The sequence below is a fragment of the Symphodus melops genome (genome assembly GCF_947650265.1).
Source record: "Symphodus melops genome assembly, chromosome: 18".
In the NCBI taxonomy this organism is placed as follows: Eukaryota; Metazoa; Chordata; class Actinopteri; order Labriformes; family Labridae; genus Symphodus; species Symphodus melops.
This window is the reverse complement of record NC_136708.1, coordinates 18,145,532-18,167,655: the sequence shown is the minus strand read 5'-3', so window position 1 is coordinate 18,167,655 and position 22,124 is coordinate 18,145,532. Positions and strand designations below refer to the sequence as shown.

At 42.9% G+C, this 22,124-nt stretch overlaps 1 protein-coding gene across 8 annotated transcripts in view; it reads right to left on the bottom strand.

Annotated features, from left to right (window-relative positions):
- Nucleotides 1-22,124, bottom strand: part of LOC306839969 (RNA-binding motif, single-stranded-interacting protein 3) — a gene marked incomplete at its 3' end in the record, with an annotated part of 278,776 nt that overhangs the window by 61,482 nt on the left and 195,170 nt on the right. For all 8 annotated transcript variants that reach the window (XM_079368934.1, XM_079368937.1, XM_079368936.1 and 5 more), the window contains 2 exons: nucleotides 14,155-14,312; nucleotides 7,631-7,710 (listed from right to left, as the gene is read on the bottom strand). In XM_079368934.1, coding sequence (XP_079225060.1) covers nucleotides 7,631-7,710; nucleotides 14,155-14,312 — 238 coding nt within the window. The remainder of the gene's footprint in view (nucleotides 1-7,630; nucleotides 7,711-14,154; nucleotides 14,313-22,124) is intronic.

The following is a 22,124-nucleotide window of genomic DNA, read 5'->3' as shown; positions in this document are numbered from 1 at the left end:
GGCCATCACTTTCCTGCCCCCTCTGCCCTCTTCCATCTGTTCTCTTTTATCTCACTCTCTTTTCTTTTTCATCAGTTTCTTTTCCATCAAACCACAAGCTAGATGTCTCTCTACAAATCTCCCTTGTTATGTTTCTCAGTCCTCATTGGTCTGCTTCTACATGAGATGAGGTAAAGTGGAGAGCAAAGCTGATCGTTCCTGCCCAAACCCCTCGAGGAAGCCGAGCTCCTCTTCTCTTTCTTAACAAACTTTGACGCCAATCAAATGACTTATTTTCAATTTTTTGTGAATATTTTATTTCAATGACAGATTCCACTCACAGCCGCTGCTCTCTCCTCCTCCTCCTCCTCCTCCTCCTCCTCTCAGGCTTCGCTCATGATTGATACAGTTCAGTGGCAAAACAAACAAAGCGTGACAAATCCAGATTATTGTCTGTGGGCGAGATAAGGTTATAATGAGAAAGTGCATCGGGGGAAATTGATCCTTTTTCAGGAAGTCTGATTTAGTGGCGATGCCAATAATAACTTCCTGTGTGTCCTGTCTCTAAGGGGGGGGGGGGGGGTTAAAGGGTGGGGGTTTTGCGGTTCCAAGCACACAGGACAGATTTCATTACGATGCAATATCCTGAGAAGTGCATTTTGAAAGCAAGGATTTAGGGCTAATTATTATCCGTGTTGGTGTTTATTGAAAAGCTGTCTGATTGTCCTTGTGGATCACAAACACAGACCGAAAAATGTAGAGTTTACTCAGGGTGACAGCGGCTGTGAATGAATTGTCAATACATAATTGATTTGACCTTTTGTTTTGCCCAAAAAATAGAAGGAAAGCACTGCACATAAACAATTCATTGATCAGCACCCACACATGACACACGTATGCATAATGGGAAAATAAGTGCCTTGGCATACTTGGAGAGGCAGCCATGTCTGAGACACTCTGACAGCCAAGCCACCATCCTACTTGGCTGCACGTTAAATCTACTCGCCGTAGGGGAGAGAAATGGGCCCGCTGACAGGCCGGTTATTAGCCAGGGGAATGTGGGAGGGATTGCAGAAATTAACATGGATTACTCAAGTATGACTGACAGTTTCAGAAGGGCTTTTTGTGACTTACCAAGTGATTTGGGACTTGCCTTAATTCAGCGAGGGACGTTTTAATACCGTGGGCTGTCTCTGCTATCTTGGCACCGTTGCCTTGGTGAGAAAGCCAACAGGGAGGGAATTTTTCCTTTTTCTGCCACAACCCCCCCCCCCCTCCACCCGCAGTGGCACAGGCCTCATGTTCTGCAAATGATGACAGGATGTGTCGGCAGGCCAACACTAGAGGTTCAGGGCTGTCTTTAGGTCCGTGTTGTGTTTTGTTTAAAGGAGGGTCTGTCAAATTGTGGCTTCTTTGAACTCTAGCCGGCACAAGCTAGAAATTGACTCCTCAAAGTCTGTGTGTTATCGAGATCTAATACAGATTAGGAACAAATTGGGAAACTGTGATTTATGACAAATGTATCTTTAATAACATTTAAAATATTATCGTGTTCTGCTGATTATTGTAAATACTTAACATGGATAATTGGAATTATTTGTTGAAAAGACCTTAACTCGACAAACATTTGGCCAATCTCATTTCTGCACTTTTCTGTTTTAGCTGCATAACAGTACACAGTTTAAAAGAAGGGGCACTGCAAGCTCTTATCTTCTCAAAGCAAGCCTCTAAATGGCAGTTTGGACATGTATAACATGACATGTATAACACTGAAGCAAATAGTTCAATGTTTAAAATCAGTATCTCAGTATCTCCCTGGCCCTTATCAGCAAACGGTGGTCAGGCGAGCTCAGCTGCCGCTAGCTGTCCAGCAGCTGGTAGCTTTCTAGCTAGCTGGCTTATAAAATTGGATTCCTCAGGTGTTGAGCATTTACACGTTTTTTTAACGAGAGCAGTATTATCCACAGAGCTCACTTCCCCTGCAAAAGTAACAGAACCTGTGAATACAAACTGATCCAATCTTTAAATGTGTCTGTCCAACTCTCTTTGAGGGACTGCAGGGACCATGAGCTGTGCTGTTGCTAACGTTAGCTCACTAGCCGGCTCGAGTTCTTAAGTGAGAAAACACACTTAAAAAGTAAATCGAAACTTTAAGAAAGCAGCTAGCTGAGAATATCTTAAATGACCGGTAGAGAGCCTTTAATAATGAAAACTCTACATATGTCACAGGTAAAATATTCAGGTTAAATATAGTCTGGTACATGTGTGTCCTAAAGAACAGAAAAATAATATTCAAAGTTTTATTTCTAAAAGAATTCTGATTAAACTGAAAAATCCAAAATGAGGAACAGCTCTGGATTTGAACTTCTGAACTAAAATAGAGACTAAGTGAGGGAAGACAAAGAGATCGTAAAAACAGATGAGTAAAGAGAGAGGAACACCAGATTGTTTAAAAAAGAAGAAGAAGGAGCAGGAAAGCTTGTACATATTGCATGTTTCTGTTTGGTTCCGTCTCTCAGGGCTGCTGAGGCTGCTTCCTGATGTGGTTTCCATTATTTATCCAGCATCTATTGGACAATATTGGAGCCGACTCTCTGCTCTGCTGCCATATTGGCACGGAGCTACGGAGTGAACAACAACAACGGGAGTGAAAAGGAAGAAGCTGTAGTGTTACAGCACATTTAGTGTGGTCTGAATCTGTGTTTGCACAGTTAGACATTTATAATGGAAGCTTGATTCATCAGAGTCTGGTGCTGTCTTCTGGGAAAACACTCCCCGAACGTTTCTGGAAATGCACATTCATGTTTTTAAATGTGTTCTTTGGTTGTTGACAATGAAATTAAGCTAAATTGCACAAGAAGCAGTTATCAGCCTGGGCAGCAGGGAACAAACAGAGTATCAAATGTTATCCATTTCCTTCCTGACATGGAAGACACACAATACTGAATGTACACGAGATTACTTACCTGCCAAAACCAAACAATAGCTAATGTATCTCCGGTTCAAATTACATTTACCATAGGGTGTCATCTCTAAGCTGTTTAATGCATTGTGGGACGGAGAGCTTTAATCAGCAGGGCTCAGTGGAGCCAGCGGATTAAATCACTTTTTATCTGCTCTTCCTTTGACTTTCCCAGAGCTCAGGGTTGCAGTGTAAATCATAACCCGTCCCTGTTGGGCTCACTTCAGTATGGTTTATTGTTGTAGAAACATTTCATAAATTCCATTTATTTTGTGCATTGAGTAAATCCTCTTGCACTGAAAAACAAGAATAACTCTTTATTCTCTGTTCCTGTTGGAAAGTTGATCATTTCTCAGAGGAGTTTATTGAGTTTACTGTATACATCCTGTATATATAACCATTAAAGCTGTGCATTTTCGGAATACATGTACCCCACCCACGTTCATGCTTCAAGCATGTGTAAGACTTTCTACTGGTGTGCGGGTTTATGCACACTCACAGCCATCTTACAGCAACCGGGAGAGCGCCTGCCGCATTGCACAGAATAGCTAAACAGCTGAAGTGCTCCATCAGGGCTATCGATCATGTCCCTCTCTCTGAATCACAATCAGACGTGGGCAGAGCAGAGCGGCTGGAGCACACCTCAGTGGCTGGTATGTTGGACAAAAAGCTACGCACCTTTCATATCAACTAGAGCTCGACAAATAAAACCTGAGCTGGATAGCTTATTAGCTGCATCTATATGCAAGTGCTGTCACACTTGTTTCTGTTGAACTTCAATTCAAGTTCCTCGCCGGCATTGTCTTTTTTTCCACTGATGGTTTGTTTTGCTTTACAACATGGATACAAGTTGTCTTGTGTGTTTCAGGTAGGATAAAACACATAGTTTACCTTTGTAACAGAAACATAACCAAAAAGTGCTTTAAGCCATGTTTTGCATCTACATAACACATGTTACCACCACAAGAGCAGACATGCTTTCATAAAAAACTCTACTGTAAGAATAGTGAAGCTGTTTAAGTATCATTAGCTGCCATCTGCTTGTAAGCACACACACACACACACACACACACACACACACACACACACACACACACACACACACACACACAGTATATCAACCCGACATCTCATGTAATCACAAGGACACTAGCTGTTATTACATTAAATTTAAACTGGAAGTGTATGGAAGCTGTCTATGGCACCATTACCCGCCATCTGGAAGCATCTCCACCATCCGCTTCTGTGTGTTGTTACATTATCTGCAACTCAGTGGTAACCTACAGCCTATACAGCAGCCTTCTCTATATGTATTATTCCAGGGTAGGTTGAATTTAACAGATGACCCCACTCCTGACACCCACATATTCTCTTCCTGGCATCGGGCAGCAGGGTTACAACCCAATATCCGCTCCCATAGCCACTGGACACACCTGAGGGGAAGAGGGCAACTATAACAAGACCGACCCCATCAAACACACACACACACACACACACATGCATAGGCACACAGAGAAAAACCTCTACAGTCCTTGACACAGTGTGATAGAATGGCTATGCTGGAAATTTAGAGGCTTGTCAGATTGAGAGGATTGGTGTGCTAGCTACCTGCAAGAAGAGTGTGTGCATGTGTGTGTGTGCTTTTCTTGTTTTTTTCTGTCTGCATGGCCCTCCAGCTTCATTGTAAGTGTGTTTTTGGGCTTAGCTTCTTTACTACACGGTGGGGAAAAAAAGCCTTTTCATTAGCATTATATGGATGTTGACATTCCATTCAGGTCAAAGTTAGTGGTGCATGACTGTATTTGTGTTTATGCGGTTTTGTGCTTGTGTGTCAAGGCTCACATAGAGTGGTAGTCATGGCTGTCACACGAGCATACCCATGCTCGTGCACTGTCATACACACACATGCTCATGATGTGCCGCGTGTGGTGAGGGGCCCCCCAGGGGGTGCCGCTGAGCTGTCAAAGCAGGATGGATGAAGAAGCTGCCCTGCATAACAAGGGGCTCAGGGGAAATACCACCAACATGACACACACACGCACACACACTCTGTCAGCACACAAGTACAGTGTTTATGTGTTCCCACTTTAAAAAGCATAAATTGGAATATGCACGCCAGAATCAGGACAGAGACAAAAACATATGTAGTGAGAATGCATAACTTTCACACATGCACACATAAAATAACAACTCCAAAGGGCTATTGGCTGCCTGTGTGAGAAACAGACACAGCCCTGAGGTCGGCCAAAGAGGAACATCTGAGTTTGATAACGGAGGAATGTCCAGAGAGCTCCATTTAGAAGACAGAAGGTAAACATGGACAGCGTCAAAAAAGTGTAAAAAAAAAAAAAAAAAAAGCACACTTCCTCATCCCCCACCCTGTCATAAAATTCAAGCCTACAGAGAAAGTATCAAAGGACTCACAGAGGGAGCTTTTATGTATCAGTATTCATGGATAGAACATACGAGTGCATGCAGTGTTTTCCGTTTTGTAGAGTTTGAATGTGTTTTGAACACCTCTCTTAACAGTCATATTTCTCTCTTTCCTCTATTTACTTAGAGCTATCTGTAAAGAAGGTGTCATTGCTAAAAAACAAAACAAAAGTGATCCTTCCTCAACGCACGCACACACACACTGTTAATTCCCTCGTTCTTTGTTTGGGCTGCTGCCATTTTACTTATTTGGAAAAGGTTTGGACTATAGGCTGACATTTCTTCTGGAGTCAAGGGGACAGGAATGGATTTCACTACTGATCATGGGATTGGGACGGGACTGGGACAAATGTCAACAGGAGTGGTAATATTAATATTAAAAAAAATACTTATGTGGAAAAAGCAGAGCTGCAGTGCAAAGTTAAAATCAATGATTCGTCTGTTGAACTGACAGAGCTTTGGGGTCAGACGTACTTAGAAAGTTCCTGAGAGTCGAGAGCGACGGAAGTGCAACATCGTATGCTCTTTGTAAAACAGGTAACTAACTAACTAACTAACTAACAAATTGTTGACACATCTCTATCCTGGTTGACAAGCTACCTTAGTAGAGAATTGTCACAGTCACAGGTAGCCACACTTTAAACATGTTAAGACAACAGGATTATAAAGAAAAAAAAAACTTTGGATTGAAAGAAAAAACACTTGAAATTAGATTAGTATTAGTATTTATGTATAATTCTACTGGGATGGATCATGGCTGATGGTGTTTCTTGCGCTGTCATTTGTCCCCCATGGAACACAATGCCACCGGCAATATCAGTGTTACAAATTGTTCTTAGGCTTGCAAAAGTAACACAATGTGTAATAAAAAAAAAAGAAATCTATTCATGTGTGCATTTGTGTTGTGTCAGATTAGAAATGGCAGTAGCTCAAGGAACGGTAAAAGCATTTGTGACAGAACATCTACAGGTTTCATGGTCCCTTTAGCACAGACCATAGTGGCACCAGACCAGAGCAGACCTTGTAAACTAAAGCGTTCTTAATTCCACTGAAGGATTTCCTTGATCAGCGCAATAAATCTCCATGCTTGGCACGAGCCTGAACAATCCATTAACAATAATACAGCCCAAGCAGCCTGGAGATAGACCCTTAAAGGGGAAGGTCAGCCTGATATTACTGCTCTAAAGGTTTCCTATTACAGCTCAACTTCAATATAACCACTAACCTTGCCTTTGATGGCTGCTGGCTATGCAGCGGCTGAGCATATATGGAGATTCTAATTCCAGGATTCCAGATAGTGGAGAGCGATTCATGAATCTATTTCTGTGAAGGGGTGAGTATTGTTCATAAAAGTGCCACAGGGGTGAAGGAGATCTCACCGGTGTCACCCTGTCAGGCTCCTGCGTCCTGCTTGGGACGCATGGGAGGCGCCCAGCGCAGCAGCACCTGGCCCCAGAAGTGCTTAGGCAGCATGTTTTGTTTTTTTTCATCCTGACCTTTCCCTCTGACTCTTTCTTTTATATCTATACTCTCCTTCCACCTCACTTCCTTTTTTTTGCAACCACCTTTTGCCACCTTTACTCCCTCAGAGACTTGGGCTGCTTCCAGAAATTCCACCGCTTTGTCTCCTTTTGTTCCAAACTTTTGGGGACTTTCGGACAAATTTCTGTGCTAACTCTCTCGTTGGTACAATCTTGTCTGCACATCTGTCTCCATTATGTGACACTCTTTCTTTCCAACCTCTTTTTCCCTGCCGGTTCTCTCCTTGTTCCTCAGTCTAGGGTGACTGCAGGAAAGACAGATAGGAGGCAGAAAGGACACGGCAACAGAGAGCAGGAGCAGGAGAGGAAAAGAGGGGAGAGTGCAAGCTCTTAAGTAGATTGCAAAGAACAGCGCAGAGGCATGAGTGTGAATATTAAGAGGGTTTTCTCCTGCCCAAGAAGTTCCAGCCTGCAGCGGCAGCAGCAGCAAGAAGGGGCAGAGAGGGTGACAGAGAAAATAAAAGAGAGGGAGAGGGATTCGGAGAGGAAGAGACTCATAGAACCATCAGCTTTTAAGCCACGACAGCAAGCTTCAGGTGTCAGAAACAACGGTGTACACAATCTATCAAACTGTCTGGGCCGATTTAAAGATGAGAAATTACCATAATTGGATTAGAAAGAAAGTTTCTCATTTCAAAGTTGATGGTTTCCATGAAAGGGAAGAAAGGAAAGGGGCGATGTGAGCGTAATGTAAAGCAAAGGAGGGCAGACTCACCTGGGATGCCTGGTGGGGTTTTCAGGTATTTCCCGTTGAAATGCTGTATCACTACTTCACACTTCTCTGTGGATTCCATCCTGCAAGAAAAAAAAAGGGATTTCAAAATAAAACATAGCCACTTTCCATTTGTGGCAAAGGTTGAAACTGACCATTCTTTAGTCATCAAATAAAACATGATCCAGTCTTTCTAATAATCTATTGCACAAAAGCAGAGTTTCAGCTCCTGCAGAGAAGAGCTGCTCTCTACTTCATAATCTTTTAAAAACAATCAACAGAGTTTGTTTCAAGTTGTTGACTCTTCCTACATTGAGCCAAAGTTTAAATACTGCCTTCATTACAACAACAAAAAAGTCCAAAAGTTGTCACCCACTCAAATAAAACTATAAGTCCAATAAGACTATCTTGTGTCCGTCTGTCTGTCTTCAGGCAGCAGTTATATTGTTGGTATGAGTCAGAAGTTCATAATGAAATTCAGAGTTTGAAGCGGAGGAGTTTTTATGCAGCATTTCTTCCTGTCTAATAGAAAAGACAAAGTATGAGGCAAAACAACAACAACAACAACAAAAAAAACAGGATGCAAGGATTTAGGAGAAGAAGACGAAGGTATGATATGGTAATTATAACTCTGATTGAATGTGAGTGAGAGAAAGAGAGAGCAAGAGAAGAGCGAGCGAGCGAGCGAGAGAGAGAGAGAGAGAGAGAGAGAGAGAGAGAGAGAAAACAGGAAGCCAACTGACTCATCTCCTCTTCTCCAGCCATGATCAAACGTCTGTTGCATGAGCGGTTGACCAGCAGGAGGTCTCTGATCTCTCTCATGATCAGCACACAGACACAAATAGCCATTCATGCGGCACATTTTAACATGTAAAAACATTTATCAAACACATAATCAGCACAAGTACGTTGTTTATACATGACATAGTTCATCTAATGTTTTTAGGGGAAAAGCAGGGGAAGTCTGAGGCAGTTTTCCTCCCGCTTACATTGACTTCTTTTCCTTTAGAAACCAGTCACACAAGCACATCCTGTATCTTCACGCTCTATTGATTTAAAATCACATCCAAGTACTTTATTTGAATCTCAAACAACATGTTCAAGAACCAGTGTGGATTACTGTATCATTGAGTGACAAGACTGAAAGTCCAAAGCTTTGCCATTTGACCTTAAAGATATACAATGGGCTAAATACCTAAATGAAGACACTATGGTATAGAGTTTGACATGGTCCTAATTCACTTTCTTTAATGATACATTTTCTTATCAGCACTTACTAAGACACACACTCAAGAGGTTGGGAATGTCATTACCTCTGCATGTGTGCAAAACTGAAACATCAGACAAATGGAAATGTTGACCTAATGATGGTGCCACATAAAAAAAAAGTGAATAGCAATCTGTCAATACTGGAGGAGGAATCTCCCTGAAAACACAGTAAAGCCCCTTTACATATGGGCACTGCACTCCTGAACATTTCAGGGTGAGCTGCAGGTCTGAACTCAAAAAACAAGAGTTTGCACCCAGACTTTATCTGAACTTCTTTCTGCCAGCCCCCTTCAGTAAACATGTTCTCAAGAAATCAGGTTGACCCCATCTGTGAACACAGCGGGCAACATTCAGGTACATTCACAGAGTGCAAGTGGGTGAAGAAGATGATGCTTATATAATGCGCCCACTGTGAAACTGATGAGATCCTAAGTGCAAGCAATGAAGCTGCGTCATACTCTTTTCAGTTGCCAGCGTGTTCCTTTCCTCTCCTTTGATTATATTTGGAATAAGACCAATTACACTCAGCATTGATATAAAGGCCAACACTGTCATCATAGCATAGGGCTCTGTTGGTTTGTCACCTGCCATTGGATGTGTGGTTAACATTACACTGCAGCATCCTGTATGGATGTACATATTGCCAAAAACATGCAGTGGAGTTTGTAGGGTCAAGATATTTCAGTAAAGGCTGAAAGTCTAAGTCAAGTTCATGACAAGTCAAACAACCTCTAAATATTAACAAAGACTTTCTCACCATGCTTGTTTTATCGCTGCGTCTGTTTGTGTTAATATGCTTTATTTTTTTAAAATGTAGAATTCAGTGTTCTCTAGATTTTCATGCTTTAATCGCCAGCTCCACTGAGAATACTCATATCACCCCGTCAGCCTCCAACTCCTCTGTCCTCTGTCTCTCATCCCCCTCGCATCTCCACCTTCATCCGTCTTTTTTCCCCCCACAGCTTCTTTATCGCTCTCTCCGTCCCATCCATCTTACTCCCGGCCCGTCTGCACCTCTTCTTTTTGACGTCTCTCTCATTCCTCCCTGTCTTTCAACCTTGGTTATTTCCTCCATCTTTCAACGTTACCCCCCGTTCTCGCGCGCCCCATCTCTCTCACTTTCCGCTGTGCCCTCTTTTTCCTTTTTGTTTCTCTGTTACGCCCCGTCCACATCCACATCTTTCTCCCTTTTCCTCTGCCTACTTCTCTTTTTAGAATATGTAATCTCTCACACTTCCTGGCATCATCCATCTCTCACTGACCCTGAATGCACTCTTTTTCCCCATCTCTCTTTCTTTTCTCTCCATTCCCACTGAGTTTGGGAAGACTATTAAGCAGCCAGTGTGACCGAGCTGATCACAAATCATGGCAACTGGCCTTTAACACATCAATGGCACTCAGCAACGGGAAATTAGATTTAAAAACACTGGAGTCAAAGAATGTCTGATACCTGGAAACAGCTTTTCATTTTTCAAGAATCAGAAAGTCATGTTAATCTTTAGTTAATAAATGAGATCAGAGTATTTAGCTGTTACATATGTCAACACAAGCAGCCATACATTAACACAGAAAGAGCAATGACATTCAGTAAAGGAGCCACAGATTGGACTCAAACAATGCCGGTCGCTTGGAGGACTATTTCCTCCATACATGGAGCGTGACCTAACTATTAGGCCAACCACTTATTTAGTGACTTTTGATCCATAAAACAGAAAGTAAAAGGGGGACATGTAAAAGCAATCCTTCAATGGCAACGTTAAGCCCTTGGTTTAGTTCATAACTCACTGTTCCATCTGACAGAGTCCAGGAAATATAAAATGGTAACGACTTTATTATGTGAAACTATTTTGTGACTCGTGTGAAGAACAGACATTGACTTTTTGTTTCACCCAAAGAGAAGCGTTGATTTACTGGTTAAACTGGAAAATACAAACAAGCATGCTTTTGAGCAGCTTTTGTTTTCGTAGCTCGCTCTATATTTTCAGTTGTTTTATTCCTTGCGTTCCTTCTTTAGCAAAGAAAGAGTTGAAGTTGCAGACGTGAATGCTGTTTCTTGTTTTAAATCTGTCTGTTCCGCAGCGAGCTCGGGAAGAGAGCGTTGAGTTTTGCTCCTTCGACATGGAACATACCCTTTAGGCCAGATCACTGTTATTATGGGAAAATTACGTGGTTAAATAAAGGTTAAATAAATAACATTTCTCCATGAGATCCCACAGTCTGTTCATCTGTTGATTCTCAGTCTAACCATTACATTTATGTTACAGTGCACAGATGAACTGTATGAGCCATTGATTTACTGGTATGTGAAATTAAAGGTAATTCAGTTTGCCAAAATAACATCATCATGATGCAGATTTGTAAAGACTAAAAAGTCAAGCTTTTCCAGCTCTGCACTCAAACAAGGGGGAAACCTGGAGCTGATTGGCTGATTAGCTTTTGTGAAGCAGCGTCAAGCAGATTTGTTTCTGAAGTTAAAATATTTGATCTGTAGATGATTGCTAGCTGACGATATCTGTTTATAGAGAGGAATTAATTATCATCAGAATACAGCTGATAGGAGCTGGTATGTCATTAGCGCTGATAGCGTTGTGCCTACTTTTTGCCGTCCACATGGGCTGTTTTTTCCAAAGCTGCTTGGACTACAAATGTACTGCAAACTGAAGCCAGAACACTTCCCATTATGAACACCCAGACCCCAGTGTCCTCATTTCTATGTCAAACCTATAAGAAGACACATCATGTCCTGCTTGTATTATATGAACACTCTTCTAAAGTACATACTCTGACTTGATGAAAGCTTCCTGCAGAAAAGTAAATATTTATTGAGTTCATGATCACACGAGATGCACTTGTGTATGCACAGATAAGTCTTGGCTAATCCATGTACATACACATACAACTGCACATCAACATGGTTTCACACAAGCCTATACCCCTCTATTACGCTGACAGCCTGAGGACAAAGAGAGAGGACGCACAGTACACATCTTCATCACTTTCGCACTAAATCTAACTACCCTGTTCACAATCTTGTGAAAAGCGATTGCTAAATAAAATAATAAAAAATTAAACACGTTTTTCATCTATTTTATGTCTTAAAAATATGTATTTTAATCACTTGTCTGATGTTTTTCTGAAAGCGTGTGGAAAACAGGATAAAAGTGTTTATGTTTAGCATCCCGCACTATTCCCAAGCTTTCTTTATCCATCGTCCTCACAGCCCCTCTGGCCGTTCATTGCTCACCTCCTCCTCAAATTCTTTCAATTATTCCAGCAGGTAGGTAGACAGAAAACAGGTGGGTAGACAAGGAGTAAATAAGGCAGAGTGGACTGTTAGAGAGAAATACGAAAAACAAACCAGCCAGCCAGACTGTGTTTTGGTCGGTCACGGAGGCAGCCGGGTAGGTAAAGGGAAGCGAGGCAAGCTCTCTGTGTGCTGCTGGTTAATGGCATCAGGTGCTGCTGTCTGCAATGATTAGTACTGGGGCTGGAGTAATGGGCTCTGATAACAGTAATGGATCGGCCCACAAACACTTAGCTCAGTTTACTCTCTCTAATGCCCCTCATGGCCCAGCCCTCCACAGCTGTCTGTCCATCCGTCTGTTGACAGCAGCTCCACTCAACACCATCATTTCTTTTTTGTCTTAAAATTGCCTGCCTTCTTTTTCCTTCTCTTCTTTAGTTTTACTTCATAATGCCCACAAATACACGCACATGCTCCCTATCTCTGTCTTTTGTATTTAATTTCTTTTGACCGAACCAAAACATCACCCTTCGTTCTCTTTTCCCCTCCCTTGTTTCACTCTCTCTCTCGTCTCCCTCTCTGCGCTCTCCTTCCCATCACCTTCTCCTTTCTTTTTTCTAATAACCTCCATGATAAGTCATTTTACCTTGCCGGTGTTTCACACTCCTGTCCCTCTCTCTCCTGTCCCCACCGTCTCACTCTCCCTTTCCATCACGCCTCTTCCTCTTCCCACCGAGGGCTACTTGAACAGGTGGCTTGTGGCAGGTTGTTGCTGTGCTCTGCTTGCTGGTCCGCAGGAGGCTGCCTACCTGTCTGCGTGTGTACGTGTGAAAGTTGGTGTAATGTGTGTGTGTGTGTGTGTGTGTGTTTTTCACTCGTCTGTCCTGCTGTAACCCTTGGTAATAGAGCGGGGAATAGGAGAGGAGTTCAGCCAGAGTAGGTGATTAAGAAAAATCCCTGCAAGATGGCGGTTGTGTGGCCGTCAGTGGCCTCCTCTGGGTAAACAAGGGAGGCATGTGTGCAGAGGAATGAGAGCCTGGTGGCGGCTGCAGAGGACAAGGACAGAGCGCTTTATGACTTTGGGGGATTAACAAGCTGAAGTGGAAACTTTTATAAGTAGAAAAAGAAATAAACTGTTCAGTGGTAGGCTTGCTGGTGGAAATATAGCAGCCCTGGATATTCTATAAGGACAAGCGGGTAATTGCTGGTGTCTGTGAAAGTGTGTGAATACACACACACACACACACACACACACACACATACAATCTAATGCACAGGCATGAAAAAAGACATTCCCATCCACTGTCACACATACTGCCAAACAAACAAACAACCTTAAAAAGTTGCCACAACCTGGAGGCAGGATTCATCCTTCAAGTGTCTTTGAATTTAGATGTTCATTGTCCAAAGGAATCAGTGTCAAATATGCAGCGCATGTGCATGCATGTGTACATCAGGCCATTCGGGGGCCATTCATCCTGACATCATAATATCGCAATATGTTTTAGGCAGTATTGTGCCAAAACAACAACAAAAAACCCCCACAAACTATCAATAACAAAGTGTAGAAACTATGAGAGTAATAGTGGGGGAAAAAGCTCAACTCTGTGGTACAAGAATGATTTAAAAATTGACGAGAGTGACGTTTCTGCTGAGGTCAGCAGGGATTAGTTGGCCTTAAACAAAGACGAGGATGTGGTGTTTCTGTCTGTTTAAAGGACGTTTCTCCTTGCCACTGACACTTCTGCTAAATGTTCCTCAGTGATGTGCTCAAGATGGACTCATGTTGGGTCTTTGTAAATAATACAACAAAGAGCAAGGTCTTTAAACTGCTCTTTTTGTAGAGTGTCTTGAGATTACATTTGGTATTAACTGGCACTATACAAATAAAGACTGAGAGATTTGACTCGAGGAGTACAGTTCATGCAATCAAATAATTACAACACGTTATCATTGTGTTAGCATGATAAGCTTTCGATAAGAGGGGCTGACTGTCATCATTATCACTCCCTACCTTGCAAAGCCGACTCCTCTGCTGACCCCGTTGGCATCCCTCAGTATCCGCGTGGAGATCACGTGACCCAGAGGCTTCAGCATGTTCTCCAGCTCCTGCTCGTCCATCGACACTGGCAGGTTGGAGATGTACAGGTTGGTGGGGTCCTGCTCTTGTTGCTGTGAAGGAGAAGATGAAGAAAAAGATGAGGAACAACGTTTGAACAGTCGAAGGGATGATGAATTATACATGAGCTTTTTTGTCGTGAGTCGTCAACATGAAACACGCAGCAACGCTGCCAACTGGGGGACCAAAACTCGGGCTGAACTCGCATGACGTTTGGCCCTATTGACCTGCACACTCGTGTGCTCACATGCAATAAGGATGGATCGATAGTTCACTGTGCCTCAGGGTACGTGAGACACAGGGTGTAGGCTACATTATGGATTTGCGTGAGCGGAAAGTATTACGACGACACAAGTGTGGATTAACATTTTGCATGCTGTACATATTTTAAAAAGCTTGCATGGACTCCTCTGGGTGTTTCTTTTCCCTCGATTTTAAGTGTTAAGATTAAAGATCAAGAAAAAGAGAGACAGAGAGGGAGAGACTGTGTAGTGTGTATTGTAGAACAGCGTTTTCTCTGTAGTGCCCAGAGGCGGCTGCTAGCTAGGTGAGGCTGCACAGCTGGTGGTGGGTTGAGCCTGAGGTAGCAGAGGGCCCTGAGGGCTCTACAGGAGAACAGCTGGAATCAGCAGCCCAGCCCCAGCAGTCAATCAGTCACTGAACCAGGCAGCCGGTATGGAAGTCAACCAGCGCTCAATCCATCGATGCCACAAATCAGTCAGGCTTTAAATCACACAGGAAGGTACATTATGCCGTCCTTATTTCTAATTATGTATTGTTTATGATTCACATTAGAAGGCTTTTCCCAAAGTTTCATCTTGCAATCAATCCATCCTCCCACTCAGGTAGAAGGTAAAGTATCCAATCAGGCAGCCAGCCAATTTCAGATCTGTCTCCTTATCTCTCATTCATCAAATCTTCCCTCCACCCATCATCCACATCTCCAAACCGCTAATCCAACAGCACCGAGCACAACAAACGCAGAATGGCAAACAGTCTTAATGAGAGTGATGGTCAAACAAACATTGCTTCAGCTCTTAAGTGTGTGTAGTACACATTCGAGACTGCAGGGGGTTTGTGGGGGAAAACACTGACGGAGATGAGGGGTGGGAAACGATATAACATGCAGTTTGTGGCCTGGGATAACAATGATATCACGATGCAGCATTTCTGATATAACTGATAGATTCCCTGACAGTCAAGTCCCGATATCTGCTGCATGACTTCAGAATAAGACATCCCTCTTGAAGTGCAGGATTAACTACAGGCTCATAGGAAGCTTTGTAAGAAACATTTTTCCTGGTGTTGATCTGTTGATATGATATCAACAGGGAACATTAGAAATCAAGTCATTCCTGTTCCAGTACATATTAGAATAACAATGTGCATTTTAAAATCATGTGTCTCATTTCCTCTCCCTCCCGTGTCTTTTGTCCATGTCCATGTCCATGTCCTGCACATACAGGTTTCTATCCGATTGCTTCCTGGTTGCTGATGCAGGTTACTATATTACCCAGGATGATTCAGGTTTCTGTCTTATGACGTTCACGATGCATGACTTGCTTACTTTGACTTCCTTGAATTATGCATCACAACATCCTTGTTTATGTATTTAAGGCAATTCTGTACACTCTCTTCACACATTTCAATCACAGCCCCTCTCTAAGATGGGGATTTGTATCCAGTTTAGATCAATAATGCAGTAAAGGGCCTTTGAAAGCCAATGAACTATGTGATGATTTTGCGAAGCTCATTAAAAATTAGAAGAAAAGGCTACAGAACCTATCCAGGATATCAAGAGCAATTTAGCAAGATAAAAACACACTTTACGCATTAATATGAAGGAGAAGGAAAATGTGAGTGTCATTAGTCCGTGAGTGTTTTGGTTGAATTTGTGACATCCGGTCTAATAAACTTTAAAAGCTGGCATCAAGACAAGAGAAGGAGAGAAAAAGGGCAAGCAGAAGATTTCCTTCCTAAACCACACAGAGCCGTGTGATCTGCGAATAGCACCCTTTAACTTTAACTTCACTTGATTTGGACTCAAATAAACGGCCCAAAAAAGATTTTAAAAAAAAAGTGGATTTTCAGTGATCTATTTCACAGGCATATATGCAGCGCTGTTAACAGCAACTTCAATCCAGAAGTCTGTCATCTTCTCAGAGGGGGGTTGCTGAGACACTTCAGTTGCAGAAGCCTGCATGTAAACACTGTCTTTGAGAATCTTTACAGACTCTCTGCGGTTCGCCACAGGCAACGCTGTCTCTCTCTGTCTTGTTTTGCTTTCTGTTTGACGGCGGAGGAAGAGGTTAAGGAGGCGGAGAGGAAGTGCCTCCACCTGCCTTCATCTCTCCGTCTGTCTGAGGAGAAGACGGGTCCTTCCCCTGATTAATTAGCCGTCTTATCTGACAGGACATGTTTGATCTGATTAAAGCCTTTGGGAGAAAGCTGGTTCCCGGCGCTGGAAGAAAAAAAAAAAAAAAAAAACTCAGCTCAATTACCCAACTTTGGAGGCAAACTAGACTCCTTCTTCTGCAGGTTTGTCACATTTACGCTCTTCAGAGCGATTGAGAAAAGGGCTCACGGACATTTGTATAACACAGGATTTGGCAGAGAATGAAGCTAAATTAAATCTGCCCTTAAAAATCTACAGTACACGTGTCACTCTCCTGCCAAGTCCCTTATGTGTGCGCAGCAAAGCAGCTGTGCTTTCCTTTGAGTTTCTCCCGTAACGTGAGCCGATGTTTTTCAGGATTTTGTCAAATAGGTTTCATCTTCAAATGCAGACAGGAGGTCTGGATCAAAGGAGGAAACTGACTCACTCACTCACACAGCTAAGCCAATGACAGCAGAGCTTGTGACGATACACGCGGTGAAAGGAGTGCGTCGGAACGTGAGGCGGTAATTTGTGTGTGTGAGGGGGGCTTATAGTGGAGGGCTTCGTTTGCTCTGGGATTATCACTGGGAGGCCTCATGTATACGCACGGCTGCCTCACTGAGTTTTTCCCTTTTTTTTTTTTTTTGACGTTTCGCACCACAAAGCCCTAAATACCCACATGAGAAGGTTATACCGGGAGGAGTGGAAAATGGGAGCGTTTTGACGGGAGGTGAGACGGGCTGGCCCATTCCACGAAGAGATTTAATTTCCTTTAATGTCATCCTTCGCACACGCTCCGCCGTCAGGCTATGAATGAAATGGTAATTGAGGTCTGTGTGAACCTGTGCATATATCCTATCTTGTAGTAATTATGTGTGTGTGCGTGTTCCGTCAAATACTGTAATTCCAAGCGTGCGCGTGTGTGTGTCCTTTTCCTTAATGTGTGTATGTTTCCCAGAAGTGTGTGTGTCCTGCCATTGACCAGTGTTGTACCAGGCTAATGGAAAGGCTCCAGGCTGCGCTGGGCCTTTGATGAGCATAATTCCTTCACCTTGCCAAAAGGAGGACAGGAGAAACCTGTGTGTGTGTGTGTGTGCGTGTGTGTGTGTGTGACAGGGGGGGAGGAGGGGGAGTGGAGGTGGCAGACGTGTCATTTCCCACTGACGGATGGCCCCCTCGCTACAGCTGACAGCCCCGTGGCTGTTATTTCATTTCGACACCCTGCTCTGTTTACCTCACTGTAATTTCTGAGAACATTACCATGCTACACGGGAGGGGGGGGGGGGGGGGGCATTAGCAGGAAAAAAAAGAAGATGAGGATCGGAAAGAAGCAGAGGAAATAGGAGTTATGGATGATGGTGCGAGAGGTGAAAGAGTGAAAAGGCAAGAAAGAGAAAGCTGGAGAGAAAGACAGCTGACATGACAGGCTGATAGAGCACATTAAAGGAAGCCCTTGTTGCCTTTTGACAATGCTTGAGGGGGAAAAAGAGACGTCAAATGTTAGAAGCCTCACGTTCCGCCTATGGGGCTCTCAGGGCTGTATCCATTTAGGAGATAAAAGTTAGACAGTTAGATTTATGTCTTGACTACAGGCACTACATCTAACGCCACATTGAGGCTGTGGGCTGCCCTCTCTGCCTTGTCAACATCGCTCTCATTCTATATTCCTGTCTTTTTTATCCTCTTGTTCACACCGCTGACCTCTCCATAGCCTCTCTTTGTCCATCTCATCTTTTTGCCAACCCTTGACTTTGGCATACTCCAGCTGTCTCCCCCTTCCATTTCTGTGTATCCACAAAAAAAAAAAAAAAAAAATCTTTCCTTAAGGCCTCAGAATTTTTGGAGGTGGTTCTGGAAATGTCTAGAAAATGTCAGACAGGCTGCTGCTGAAATCTTCCTGACTTTCCTGCTAACATATGCCACTTAGAGAGAGACCTTCTCTGTTGGACAGGAGGGCGCAGGTCTCAGGAGGCAGAACAACATAAAAAAAAAAAAAAGAGCAGCAAATGGCGAATGAGACAAGAGTCGGACACAGTGACGGCAGAGTTTTGCCTCCAAATCAAAGCTAAGTCTTTTGACATATTCAAGGTATCAACGGAAGAGCAGAGAAGAACATAAAGGGAATGAAGCAGTCACATTAACCCATCCCCACTCGCTTGCAGTGAATTTTCCTAAATAATTCTCACATTGCGGTTATGCGTCAGGCTCACCGTGAAGATTTGAGGGAGATTTAAGGTTTTTGTGCATGTGTGAAACACCACCAAGTACTTAATTTTGCGCCTGGAAAAGTCAGTCTCCAGCGTAATACTTTCAGAAAATACAGGACTTTAGTAGTAGGCCTTGCAATAATAAACACTACTGAGTGGTCGAGAACGAGCGGGAATCAGAATACCACAATGGATGACAACACATCAGCAGACGAGTTTGCCATATTTTCACTGGTCCTTAGAACTTCCTGGAAACTCAGACAGTACCGGGCTGCAGGAACCTTTAGGTACATTGAAACAAATCTCCAGTTATTAAAAAGCACTTTTAGCTGGAAGGGCGTTTTTCTCTCCCTTTGTCTTTCTCCTCTCTTTTATCCATTCACTTTGCTCAGGAGATAAGATATAAATGTGTAATCAATTCTTGAGGAGTTCTCAGATTCCCCCTTAAAAACTCGGACACACATACTTACCACTGTGTGCGTGTGTGTGTGTTTTAAACCAACCCTTGTTTCTGCATCAGAAAAAGTCATTCCCTCTCAGGTATCCCTCTCTGGCCGGTTGTGTGACTAACCAGTGGCCTGAAGCAGCGCAATTAAATCTAAAGACAATGGGGTTCTGTGTTGTCTTGTCACAGAAAACTGCAAAGAAGCAGTACTCACAAAGTTGCTGCTGCTGTGAGGATGTGTTGCTGACATGTTTGCAGATGCCAGAGGGAGCTGCTCCTTTGCTGTTGTATGTAGGCTGTGCTCAGATCGTGCTGTGGGAGCCTGAGTCTGCAAAATGCATTCAAAAAGACAAGCACGCCAACCAAGTGGAAGGAAGGGCGTAAGGGGATTTAGGGAGAAGCATACGAGCGCATCAACTCACTTCAAACACGAGGAGTTTAACTTGTGAGGAGCCAGGAAATTCAGAGACAAAAAGGTAGCAGTACAAAGAAGCTATCATTCTGTCAGCTGGCTAGTCAGCTGGTCAGACAACAGCAGGAGAAGTCAGACGGGCAGCTTACTGCCCTTTGATGAGCGCTTCTCAACATTTTCTGTTGCCACTGATGAGCGGATGGCAGGATCACTTTACTTTTCTCTTTGTAGAGGCGGTCCTCAAACGCTTTCTCGACACTCTGCCATTCTGTCTGTTATTGAGCCCCTCTGTGACACTCCACTTCAAACCACAACCAGATCCTGGAGTTTACTTTGAAAGCTGGGTGATAAAACCATCTTGATAGGGACTCACAATAAATATGACATCAGTAGTGATGATAAACTTTGGAAATCTTCCTTCAATTTGCATACATTTAACCCGCTTATCACACAACAGAAATGGCAACAACAGCCTGTTAGTCTGCTTGAATATGGGTAAACATACTCTGCTCACCTCCAGCATTTGTTAGCGTGGAAGCTAAGCTAGCAAAGGCGATGATAGAAATGCTCTTGAACTTTCAGCAAATTTTATACAACAGATAGATTCAACGTATGAATCTGGCATTCCATGAATCATAATATATTGAACAACGGCACAGGGTCTTTTCCCTCATAACGTATATCACTCATGTTCACATATTTTGAGCAGACAAAGAAGAAAGTGTGCTGGACATTGTTCATGTCCTGCTTAACACCACCTACATGCACTCAGTTAGAGAACAGCGTGTCAGAGCATTAAAAAACAACACCGGGAGCGTAAGCTAGTGATGCGCGGGGTTCTTCTGCTGCCCACAGTTCTGATCAAATCCACGTCCCTGATTCACACCGTCGGTTGGAAACAAAGGGCTGTGAAGAGAAGGAAGGAGGGCGGCTATTTTCAATCCAATGACTGTTTTAACGTCTGAACAAACAGCCTTAAACATCTGTCACTTAAACATGTTTAAGTTTAAGTTAAGGGTGCAACATAACGTGGGCAGCACACAGCTGTCAGTCTTTAAGGAAGTGAATGAAACCTCTTTTTCGTTGCTCTATCTCTTCTCTGATTCAGTGCTTGAGTCATTCCTGTGGGTGGTATTGCTTTAAACACTTTGGTGTGTACATCCGTAGGTTTGAGAGTGATTAGTGAAGCTTGAATAATGTTCCGATGATACGCTAATTTATGCAATTTTTGCACAAAAGCTAAACAGGACACATTTCTATCAAAATGTACTTATGGATATATTCATGAGGATGAGTGATGGAATACTTACTCTTATAAACATCACCACTTTTTTTTATTGTGGCTTCCAACATAAGATGGTGATCAATAATCTATGTAACTTAAAGGTCACATCTTGTACTCCTTCATAAAAAGTTGAAATAAGTCTCAGAACTCAGAACAGGCTGTTTGAGTGTCTGTAACTTTAAATCTTTTTTACGACGCTCCTCTGGAAAGTCTTGGGTGGCTTGGCCTTATCTTGCACTAGGCCTAATAGTTTATAGAAGAGAAGGCAGACTCACAGTGAAGGGGAAAACAAACACCAAGCTGAGGGAATGTCACCCACCTGTGGTAGTGGAGCAGGCAAAACAGGAGACGATGGACTTTTTTTTATAATTGGGGGGTTTGTAGACGGGCTCGGGACACAGGACTTTACTTGTTGCATCTCTTTTGTTTTAAAATGTGGAAAATGTTTTTTTTTTGTTATATGGCCATCCTTTATTGTCAAAGTATTCTGGCTTTTTTCAACAGGTTTCCGGTTGAGATGCATGCATTAACTCTTATTATTTCTCATTTCTTACCTGATACATTGAGTGCCTTACACTTATAGGAGGTAGCGTCAGGCTTGCTATGCAGTAGAGCTGACTTGATGGCTTTGTATGACAAAAACCTCATTTTAAACTGAAGCTGTAATCAATGGCCAACTCTCAGTGTTCCTCCACTGGAAGCTTACCTTATTGAATCGTTCTTATGATCATACCTGAACAAAAATCATTCACGAGTAAGATCTGTTTTCCTTTACAGAGAGTAGTTTCTCAATGTCTGCAACAACATCATGCACCCATGGTCGCTGACGCCCATCAATTAACCTCTCATTTTCACACCGTAAAGTAATTCAAACTTGTCACAGGGCACAAAGTTTTATTAAAAAACAGATTTCTCCCAAGATACAGAGATAAAAAAGAGCCGACTATGAAGCTCAGGAACCAAAGATTAGACGCTCACCTTGCTCACGCAGTGTTCCATTTGGCTGGAATACAATGTTACCTGATTAAATAAAATCTTACAAATTACCATATACGTAGCTGCAGAGCACAGCTTAATACATCACATTATTCAGCTGCAGAATTCTTCCCAGGAGTGCAATCCAAGCCAATGACAACTGA